Source organism: Danio rerio, chromosome 15 (genome assembly GCF_049306965.1).
Source record: "Danio rerio strain Tuebingen ecotype United States chromosome 15, GRCz12tu, whole genome shotgun sequence".
Lineage (NCBI taxonomy): Eukaryota > Metazoa > Chordata > Actinopteri > Cypriniformes > Danionidae > Danio > Danio rerio.
In genome coordinates this window covers 31369027-31380600 of record NC_133190.1, presented here as the reverse complement: position 1 = coordinate 31380600, position 11574 = coordinate 31369027, and the positions used below count along the sequence as shown (strand labels likewise).

The 11574-nt window shown below is 34.4% G+C and overlaps 2 protein-coding genes across 3 annotated transcripts in view; one reads left to right on the top strand and one right to left on the bottom strand.

The window, feature by feature from the left end:
- Positions 1 to 403: 403 nt before the first annotated feature.
- On the bottom strand, positions 404 to 2636 carry LOC137487691 (uncharacterized). 2 transcript variants are annotated; one of them, XM_073923788.1, is made up of 4 exons: positions 2257 to 2636; positions 1178 to 1312; positions 929 to 1038; positions 404 to 841 (listed from the first exon to the last, which is right to left on the bottom strand). In XM_073923788.1, the coding sequence occupies exons 1-4, from the start codon at positions 2384 to 2386 to the stop codon at positions 446 to 448; spliced, it is 771 nt and encodes a 256-aa protein (XP_073779889.1). In that variant the 5' UTR covers positions 2387 to 2636; the 3' UTR covers positions 404 to 445. The 2 variants fall into 2 exon arrangements, with proteins under 2 accessions (XP_073779889.1, XP_068069730.1); XM_068213629.2 differs by having other exon boundaries at positions 404 to 1038.
- Positions 2637 to 4592: 1956 nt separating this feature from the next.
- The window catches only part of gpr4 (G protein-coupled receptor 4), a 50534-nt gene continuing 43552 nt past the window's right edge, over positions 4593 to 11574 (top strand). The window contains exon 1 of the mRNA XM_073923786.1: positions 4593 to 4906. The gene's annotated coding sequence lies outside the window, so the exon portion shown is untranslated. The remainder of the gene's footprint in view (positions 4907 to 11574) is intronic.

Sequence of the window (11574 nt, the reverse complement as noted above, 5' to 3'; positions counted from 1 at the left end):
ACACTATTTACATTTGCACAACAGTTAATGCATTTCTCAAAACAATTTGTGCACAACATAGCAGTTTCTCCTTCCTTCCAACAAATGGACTTGGCCAGCCCAGTCACCAGACATGAACATTATTGAGCATGTCTAGGGTAATACTATTAGCTCCCTTAAGACATTTAGGGTATCAGTGGAGTCTTAAAAAGTCTTAAATCTCAAAAGCAAATTTTTAGGCCTTGAAATGAATAGTTCAACCAAAATAATAATTCTGTCCTCATTTCCTCAGCCTTCAGCTGTTATAAACCAGTTTGACTTTCTTTCTACGGGTTGAACAGAAATGAAGACATTTGTAAGAATGTTCGAAACCTGTAAGAACACATTCAACACTTCTGAAGCAGAAATTAAGCAGATAAACACAACACACTCTCTTCTGTTTTGTTCAACACAACTTTATTGAGTTTTACACTTTTCTCTGTCCCCATAAAAGAATATGGTGATTTTTCCCCCGCCGTGCAGCCTGGGCCTTGGAGGCAGGTCTGTTGTTGGGCCACATATGCTGCTTCTGTATTGGGAACTTTCTGTTCATCTCCTCTTTCAAACTGTAAATTGTCCTTGTCGTCATCCTCCTCCTGTTCACCACCCTCTCCTCCACCTCCTCCTTCCTTACAATGTCAGTAATTGTCTCTTTCTCCTTCATGTTCTTTTCCACCTCCTCACTTTCCTGTCCTTTCACCTCCTCCTCTTTTTCCACCACCTCCTCCTCCATCATCACTACCTCCTTCTCCACCACCACCTCCTCCTGCATCATCTCCTTCACTTCCTCCTTCTCCACCACCTCCTCTTCCTTTTCCACCACCTCCTTCTCCGTCATCACCACCTCCACTTCCTTCGCCACCACCTCCTCCTTCTGCATCATCTCCTTTACTTCCTCCTTCTCTACCACCTCCTCCTCCGTCATCACCACCTCCACTTCCTTCGCCACCACCTCCTCCTTCTGCATCATCTCCTTCACTTCCTCCTTTTTGACCACCGTCTTCTCATAGACCTCATAATCTGTTAGAAAACAAATGATTGCAGTTTGCACATACACACAGTCAGTTTCATGTTAAACTCCAGATGAGGGCAGTAAAAATACGGTTTATTCACAACATTATAGTCTAAAACATATCTAGATGCCAAAAGCATCATTTACCATCAGAGGATGGAAATCTGAAAGGCTCATAGCTGGGAGAGAAGCAGAACCATCTCAAGGCCGCTCTGATGAACAAAGCAACTTTGCTCTTCTTTTTCTTCTTCTCTGTCTCTTTCACTTTCTCCTTCTTGTCCTCTGTTAAAGGAAAACAATTGCACATCTTGACACACTTCTCCACAGTAATTTAAGAGGAAATTAAATGAACATTCACCAAAAACAAACACACAAATATATATATATATATATATATATATATATATATATATATATATATATATATATATATATATATATATATATATTTGTGTATATAACTAAACCACACATTTACCATGATTTAAACATAATTTAACCATGAAATTTCACCTTTATTTTGTATTTTATTATTATTTATTGCAATCAACTATAATAATATGTAATTATTCTCATGTTTTATACAACTGGCTAAAGAAATAAATGGTCAATACACCAAACAATATAAAAATACATGTTCAGTGCACTTTATTTTAAAACAGAAAAGCGAATACTTCATTTTACTGTGGGATTTTAGACTAAAGTTGTGTTAGAAAAGCTAAAAAATAAGATTCAACATCAAACCATTTCATTAAGATGCACTTGAATGGCCTAATAATAGACTATAATATTTAGCATTCACTATTTCAGCATATTCTGTTTCTGCTATTCATTAACTGCAGCACTGTGATTAGCCAACTGATGAGATAATATCATCAATATGAACTAATAATGCCAGAGGTTATTATAATCGTACATCCTGCTATAGCCTCACTGTTAATGACACACTATTGAACTGTGTTTTACTGCATTTATGTGGTGTTTCTGTATTTTAAAGTTGCTTTGTGAAAATGACTGAAAATATACATATAATTCTGTAAACACCACAAGATAAATAGAGTAAATACAGGACTTTTGTTCTGTTACTGGCTGTGGATGTTACAGGAATGTGTTAACAGAGCTCTTTAAGAAAACAGCTGTCTATCAAACATTAGGTTTTAATAGTAAGTATATTATTATGTCAGGAAAACACTGGATATTCATATCAGAATGTAAATATGACTCACTATTAGTGCCGTTTAAAGGCAGTTCTTTGAGCTGCTGCATTTCCTTCTGGCTCTTGGAGATCTTGCTGGCTTTTGGGAAAGAGCTCTCCATTTCTGCAGCTGATGTCACGGGTGGAAGATGCTCAACCATGATGGAAATTTGGTTTTCAGGCTTTCTGTCAAAACTCTGGGTTTGGTAGCTGAAATATGAGGATTTCGGTCTTGCACCGTGAATCACTCAAATGGGCAGATGTTCAATCGCTGAGAAACACAAGAGGAGTTAGATATTCAGTCACTATGAAAGACACACCCGCTTAACGCCACTACAACAATCCAACAAGAGTTTCTCCTATGCTGCAAGGCTTAGAGTACACTTTTGGAATGCGTTCTGTTCTCAGAACACGCTTCACTATGGTAACCAGACCCTCCACTAACAAATGTTTTCTTTTAAAAACAAATGATTGAGGACATGTGCAAACCACATATAAGAAAATCTATGCTAAATAAATTGATCAAAAGCCTTCCTTAATACATAATCAGTTAGAAAATGATGCTACTGTAGACAAAGAAGCACAACAAATGAAGCGCGAGAGGGTTCTGTGAAACTCAAACCACAAAACTGACATTTATTGACAGAAATAATACAAATTAATTTGAAGTATTCAGTTTCAATGTGATCCATCCAGCAAGACGTATAGGAAAGAGCGGGGCACGAAGTAACACTTTTTGGTTTTGGCCAAATAATGAACGAATAGATTATAGTTGTGCACAGCTCTACCCAAAGGAAGTTTTTGTTTGTTATAAATAAGGGTGTATTTATTATTTTACACAATGCTGCGAATAAATTAGATTATAAATCTAGATTTAATAAATTATTATAAACATGTGAAACATACATATTCAGTGTCTTGTACTCAGATACCTCACTAAATGCAGTGATGTCTAACCTTACTGTAGTTTTCAAATGGCTGCACAAATATATACTGCTGTCTTGAGCATTTTTAGTGTCATTTAACTATCTTGTTCATAAGCAATGGTGTCAGGACTTTTCACCTTGATGACAGACACTTTCATTGAAATGAATACTTTCTTTTGAGGAATGAGCTATCTATTTTGAGCAAGTGACACGCTTTTGCAGGTTATCAACAAGGTTAAGCAGTTTGAACTAATTGTTTTGCGAATTGCATTAACTGTTGTGCAAAAATAGTGTTGTGAAAAATGCACCAAAGACACTGAGAAAAACTGTAACAAAACCATGATAATGTTGATAATCATTATAACTGGTCACTTCAGATGATGCAAACTGCATAATACTGTATGTAATTGTTCTAGTCTGTCTTTTTGGAAGATTTTCATGTACTTATTTGCTTCAAAGAAAATTGTCATGCTTTAATGATTCTTTTGGCTTGTGATGCCTTAACCAAGACTTTTTTGATAGCACAATTAAAGAAGAAAAATCCAGAACCAATGCTGTTGAAGAATATGTTGTAAGAGTACAGAATAAATTATTAATCAAAGAACTGAAGTACAGAAGATGGAATTTCTTACCAAAAATTAGAGTTTAGCAAGGCAAGCTTGAAGTCTTGATGGACGGACGGACCGATAAACAGACAGACAGACATATAGATAGATAGATAGATAGATAGATAGATAGATAGATAGATAGATAGATAGATAGATAGATAGATAGATAGATAGATAGATAGATAGATGGATGGATGGATGGATGGATGGATGGATGGATGGATGGATGGATGGATGGATGGATGGATGGATGGATGGATGGATGGATGGATGGATGGATGGATGGATGGATGGATGGATAGATAGATAGATAGATAGATAGATAGATAGATAGATAGATAGATAGATAGATAGATAGATAGATAGATTTAACAGTCTTGATTTCATAGACCTTATTAAAAGTTGTTGCATTTCTCTGAGTTACGACTGAATAATCTATCTTCTTCTTGTACATAATGTCTGCCATGCATTGCCTTATTTTACTAATATGCATTCAAAACTGAACCAGCAATAGAAGCTATACGCAAAGCAACTTTACAATACTTTTAAGAGTCGCTGCTATGTTAATGAACACAATAAACTTATGTTATGAGGTTAAGTTAAAAGCAACGTCGGCGTATTGTGCCCAAGATAGCCCTATAGTTGTCCTCAGGCAATGTAAGAGATTAACATACAGTACTGAACATTTCATGGAAAAGGCTTGCATTTACAGGACAGACAAGGCTATTTTTGTGTCAAGGTTAAAGCTCTAAGAAGTAATGACTTGGAACTATGTTTGCTACAACAAATTAAATTCTGCAGGTGAATTTAGCTCTTTCTAATTTGATACAGACATGCAGTATTGACAGTGCAAGTATCGAACGGTTTCAGGGTCCAGATGTTTTTGAATCGTACCCAGGCGAGGGCGATGAATTCATCTCTTCTTTCAAGATGTCAAATACTAATTGCGTTGCTCTTATCTCCTTGGAGATTTTACTGGTTTTGTTTATCAGGCTTGTTTGTGCAATGCATTTGACACACCATTTGTCACAGCTGCAGGTTGACTTGATGTAGCACTTCCTCATTACGGAGTCATTGTGACCTTATGTGACTGTGGTGGATTATGCGGCGACTGTCCATTCTTCAGACTCTGATTGATATAGTAAAGGTGAGTCTATCCTTGCTTATATCAAGACTGAATTGATACTTCATTATTGAGTATACAATGATGTTTATTTTGTATGAGATTATTAGCAAAGATATGTACAGTTGAAGACAATTTAAAGTATTTTCCAACTGCTGTTTAATAATGAGAATTGATTTTTAAAGCATTTTTTAAAAAGCCATTTTGATAACCAGTTTCTAATAACAATATCTGGCATGATTACCATACATAATATGTTTCTATAGTTATTATGCAAGATGTTAATATTCAGCTTCAAGTGCAATTTAAATGGTGTTTTGTTCGGTAGCCAATTTCATAAGGGGGCTAATGGTTTTGAACTAAATATTTCTTCATTTATTTTTATAAAAACTGCTCTTTTTCCCAGCCAAACTAAGAAAAATGAACTCAAAATCAAACTAAGTTGAAATGTGAAAGTATATACACTCACTGGCCACTTTATTAGGTACACCCGTCCAACTGCTACTGTAGTTAACGCAAATTTCAAATCAGCAGCAACTCAGTGCATTTAGGCATGTAGACAGGGACAGATTTAACCAATAAGCATAATAAGTGGCCGCTTACGGCCCAGGAAATCTGAGGGTCCTCAAATAAATTTCTAGAAGTATAATTATACATATACATTTTATGTTTAACATAATTTTCTGTCACATTTTGTATGATGATTGTATAAAAAATGTTATGTTTAATGTTTATTACATCCGCGCAAATGACCTCAATCATTTAGAAGTCCAGCAGTCAAATCGGGTAAAGATTTAGTTTTTAAAATGTAATATTTTATATATAATTTTTAGTTGTGAATTCATTTTAAGAAAACAAATCATTCAAAAAGTTTTACAAACTGCTTAACATGTTGTTGTTGTTATTATTATATTGCATTAAGACAAAATGTAGAAAAGGGGTGATTGAGTGATATAAGAAAAATTAATTAATTAAAAATAAATTAATACAGAAAAGGTGCATTTCAGAACTTTTGGGCCATGTGGCTGGAAGTGCTTAGGGCCCCCAATTCACTAAATCTGCCCCTGCATGTAGACATGGTCAAGGTCAAGGCGATCTGCTGCAATTTAAACCGAGCATCAGAATGGGGAAGAAAGGTGATTTAAGTGACTGTACGTGGCATGGTTGTTGGTGCCAGACAGGCTGGTATTTACTGGAATTTCAGAAACTGATTTTTACGCAACACCATCTCTAGGGTTTACAGAGAATAGTTTGAAAGGTCAGAGGAGAATGGCCAGACTGGTTTCGAGCTAATAGAAAGGCAACAGTAACTTAAATAACCACTCGTTACAATCGAGGTATGCAAAAGAGCATCTCTGAACACACAACACATTAAACCTTGAGGCAGATGGGCTACAGCAGCAGAAGTCCACACCTGGTGCCACTCCTGTCAGCTAAGAACAGGAAACTGAGGCTACAATTCTCACAGGCTCACCAAAATTGGACAATAGAAGATTGGAAAAACGTTGCCTGGTCTGATGAGTCTTGATTTCTGCTGCAACATTTGGATGGTAGGGTCAGAATTTAAATGATATGTCAACAACATGAAAGCATGGATCCATCAACAATTTAGGCTGTAGGTGGTGGTTTAATGGTTTGGGGGATATTTTCTTGGTACACTTTAGGCCCATTAGTACCAATTATCATCAAATCAACGCCACAGCCTACCTAAGTATTGCTGCTGACCATGTCCAGTCCTTTATGACCACAGTGTACCCATCTTCTGATGGCTACCTCCAGCAGGATAAAATGCCATGTCATAAAGCGTCAATCATCTTAGACCGGTCTCTTGATCATGACAATGAGTTTACTCTACTCAAATGGCCTCCACAGTCACCAGAACTCAATCCAATAGAGCACCTTTGGGATGTGGTGGAACGTGAGATTCGCATAATGGATATGCAGCTGACAAATTCGCAGCAACTGCGTGTTGCTATTATGTCAATATGAAGCTAACTTCCTGAGGAATATTTCTAGTACCTTGTTAAATCTTCGCCATGATGGACTAAAGCAGTTCTGAAGGCAAAAGGGGGTACTAGTAAGGTGTACCTATTAAAGTGGCCGGTAAGTGTATATATTATCAAAAATACTGAGAAAATGTTCTTGCTCCGTTAAATATAACAAAAATATTTGGAGAAGAATTACAATTTCACAAGAGGGCTAATAATTTTCCCTTTAACTGTATAAAGTTAGCGATATAACCCAAAAGTTTGTAATAATAATAAAAAAACAACTCTGGTAACATCTGGTCAACAAAGAAAAGTGTGCTATCTTAACATAGGCTGACTGGACAGTGAATTTTCAAGAGTGTTTCCAAGACTCAGCTGGAACGCACTGAGAGTGATGCATTCTTTGTTTGTTCATCAAACAATCAAACTGCTTTTATAACAAGGCACAAGATGTTTTTTTAGAAAGCCGGCGCTACCTCTAATCATGTTTTCTGGAAGAGAGTGCAGTTGGGAAGGCCTCGGCATGAGTTTTTAATGGACTCTAATGGGCTTGTTAGAGCCTTGGGAAAATTGTTTTGATGTACCGTACAGTATGGAGGTGAATCAATCCTTTGCAGGTAGGCTCAGGTTCTATGGTATAGTTGAAGACTGTTGTTGTCAATTATTCATTTATCGCCAATATAGAATTTTATAAAAACTATTTTTTATTAATTTAAGAGAAAGGAGTAAGTACTGACAAATATATATATATATATATATATATATATATATATATATATATATATATATATATATATATATATATATATATATGTTGTTGTAGAGTTTATTGGAATTAAAATTAAAACCATTAAAGTGAACTTGTTATGCATCCTACAATTTATTTGTATTGTTTGTTTGTGTGTGTGGTTAGATCCCGTTTGCCTTCTGTCAAATGTGTTGTACATGCCTAAACCAGTAGCATTGGCAGATTTTTTGCTAGTTTGTCTTTACTCTTCTTTCACATTTAATAATTTATGTGTTCACACTTTAAAATAAGGTTTAATTAATGTTGGTTCATGTATTTTTTAATATGAACTAAGAATAACCAATACTTATGCATTTATTAGTCATTATTACTAATGGGTTATTAAAAATCCTAATTCATCCATGTTAAAATTAAGTAACATACTGTAAGTTAACATGAATTAATAGCTTTATTTCAATTAACTATCGTTAAAGAAGATACTGTAAATAAATGTAAACATTGTAATAAATGTGCTGTTCATGTTAGTAGATAAATATATTCACACTAACTAATACAACCTTATTGTAAAGTGTTGGCATTTATTATGACACACTGTATCGGTCAGTTTACTTGCAAAGACTGTAGAATACACAAGACATGTCACTCGTATCTTTTTGAATTGGGAAAAGTGTAAGGGTCAATATAGTGAATAAAGCCCCACCTACTAGTACAGGAGCTAAACATTGATCCCTATATGGTGAATAAATCCCTCTCTAGTACAGGAGCCAATCATCGATTGCTATAGACTGACGATACTCCTCGGAGTAGGGGGCTTCGGACCAGATGTGAGTTTCTGCAGATTTTGTGTGATTTGGATGTTTAGAAATGAAAGACTCAGTTGTTATTTAATTTCATTGGTGGTTCCTAACATGAAATTTAATGATAAGCTTGGCAAGCAGTTTTGGAGAGTTTGATATTTCCCCATTTACACAGAATGCCCGAGCATACTGCCCGAGAGGTGTTTCAAAGATGGCCGCCTATTAAAAAGACTTGCCTTAAAGGGACTTTGTAGATTGTAACTGCACCTTATGTTATCATTCCAATGTGAATTTTTGGTCTATGTGTAAACGTATTTAATCTATATTTGTTCTATTTAGTTTTGGATGTATGTTGTCAGTAGCACGTGCACATTACTGTTTAAATATGCAATATGCTTGAATAAATACTGAAATATTGGTTAAAAAAAATACATCTTGCAAACACAATTATAGTTCTGGATTTGAGTGAATGAAGACTGATTTGTCTCACAATCTGATAAGGTTGTACTCCAACATTTGAGATTTTTGAAATGTTTCTGAATCAAGTTGAGTTCATTCATGTGTAACACGAAAGATTAAAAACATGGATAAACATTGAAAAACATCATATTGCTATTACCATAATTATGTTTACCATAAACTTGTTTTGTAACAAGACTGACCACAATACAACCTGACAGGCCGAGATTCATTCAGATGCTATGTTTAGATGTTGATAGTGTTTCTGTAAAAACATTCCAAGTCCGAAGGTGTGCACAACTCCAAATATAATGTCAGGTTTTGTCATCTTGAAATTATGGCAATTATGTGATGTAAACCCAGCCAGTTTGTTGTGCTGTAAATAAATTTATCATACTACTACAAATAACAAGTAGGCTATATCACGAAAAAATGTTTAAACAAGAAAAGTCAATATATCGGTACTTGTGTCAGTTGTGTGAGATAAACCCTAAACAAATTTCTGTGTAAAGCCCCCCTGAAAGTCATTGAAATCAGGTTTACAACACATATGTACCGACCAAAACATTGAGTCAGTGTCAAAATTTGATAAATGACTGATACTGATTCTTATAACCAACAATTGATGTTGAATCAAAGTCAGTTTGCCATCTGGGATTGTACACATATCAACAAAATGCTAGTAAAAAAGGATTGTTGCCCTAAACAGGTAGGCTAACTAACTAGAGTATGCTGGAGTAATCGTTGTATACATATTGGATAATGTTTCTTTAGCCACAAAAAATGCAAACAGTTCTGTAATAAAAAATATAAATAAAGTCACTAAAACAGTGTTCAAGTGTTTTCAGAAAGTAAAAACACAATATATACTGTATTGCCAAGCCAAGAAAAACATGGTTCTCTCTGTAAAGGATAATGTCTGTACTTGAACATTGATGTCTACTGTAAGTATTGATAACAGTATTAAACATTTACAGCTTGCAGGTCTACCTTAATCATGTACTGTGGCCAACATGGAGTCTGCACATGCAGAAAACTGATTACTTGCAGATTGGTGAGGAAGTCATGCAGTCTATTTTTTATTTGTGTAAGTTAATATTTATTCCTTTTTTTATATAAGCAAATATTCTATATTATTGAATAACATACAGGTGTTTGGATGATTTGTGTACAATACAATTTGCAGAGTGATATATTTTAGGGTATTATATCTGTGAGTCATAAACAAGTCTCTTGGATTTGCATTGCAAACCTTAAATAATTTTTTTTTTAATCATGTACTCTAAAAATTATTTATTTTACTTAGATTTTTTTTTATCTATTTAACAACATTCTGCGAAGAAATAGCCACAAATCCACAGATTCTGTCTGGCCCTGGCTATAGGTCAACTGACCTGTCAGTCAACTACTGATAAAGTCTCAAGAGCACCAGTCCACTCTCTGTAAAGTAGACTTGCTTATCCATATTTAATGGAAGTCTCTTGAAGAAACATAGCCTATTGTAGCCTAACTAGCATGATTAAACACTAATATACTGTTTAAATCTGAAAACTGAACAAATTCTTGGCGCTTTGCTAATTGTGCCAGTTACTGGAAATGCACTGAAAAAAAAAAAAACCTCAAATCCTCTTTCTGTAAATCACTGAAACCAGAATCCAGGTGTAGCCTATTAGGGTCTTTATCATTATAAAATGCCTTTGAGATGTTAAAATTTTCAAAAAAGAAAAGTTTGAGATTTTTGATGTAACCACATAGTTGTTGTATTAATTAGACATTAGGCTGTAAGAATTTGGAAGTAGAAAAACTGTAAATTAACCTCAAATTGTCAACTCTGTCATGGACAAATTCAAAGTAGTATAAGTATATTTTCATTACAGTGTGATTATAAAATGTGTATTTACAGAAAGGTAATGTGTCCCTTTACCAACCCAACTTTTTAAATTTAGCAAAAAGCCTATTTGCAATAATAAAATAATGGACAAAATATTTATTTCCCAATAAAATATGGAATCGATGCACATTATTTTCAAAATAAAACCCAAGATCCAAAATATTTTGTCAAACTTTCAAACAATATTCCTGGACCTTATTGGTTAATAAGAAATTGCGGAAGATTGTTTAAAAGTTTATAAATAATTTGTTTATTTTCATAAAAGTTTAACATGACAGTGGTAAACAAGATGACAGGGTGGACATTGGCATGTATTTTTATTTCAAACAGTCAATGAGCTCCATTTTATGGAGGCTTGTATTGTCCACTCATTGATTGCATCTACTGGTGTAGTACTGTGTGTATATAAGAGTTGCAACATAAAAACATTAATTAATTACAATAAATAAATAAATAAATACATACATACATACATACATACATACATACATACATACATACATACATACATACATACATACATATGTACATACATGCATACATGCATACATACATACATACATAAATACATACATACATACATACATACATACATACATACATACATACATACATACATAAACAAAGTGTCAATAGCAATACATATGTTCACCCAAGGACGTATTTGAGACAGGGTGAACAATGAAGGGGTCATTTTTGGTTAAAGATATTTATTCAACACATGTTGTACCTGTAGCTGGTGAAACCTTTCCCTGTTTAAGCTCTTTGTACACAGTTAAAAAACTATATTTTTTGTATTTTTTATGATT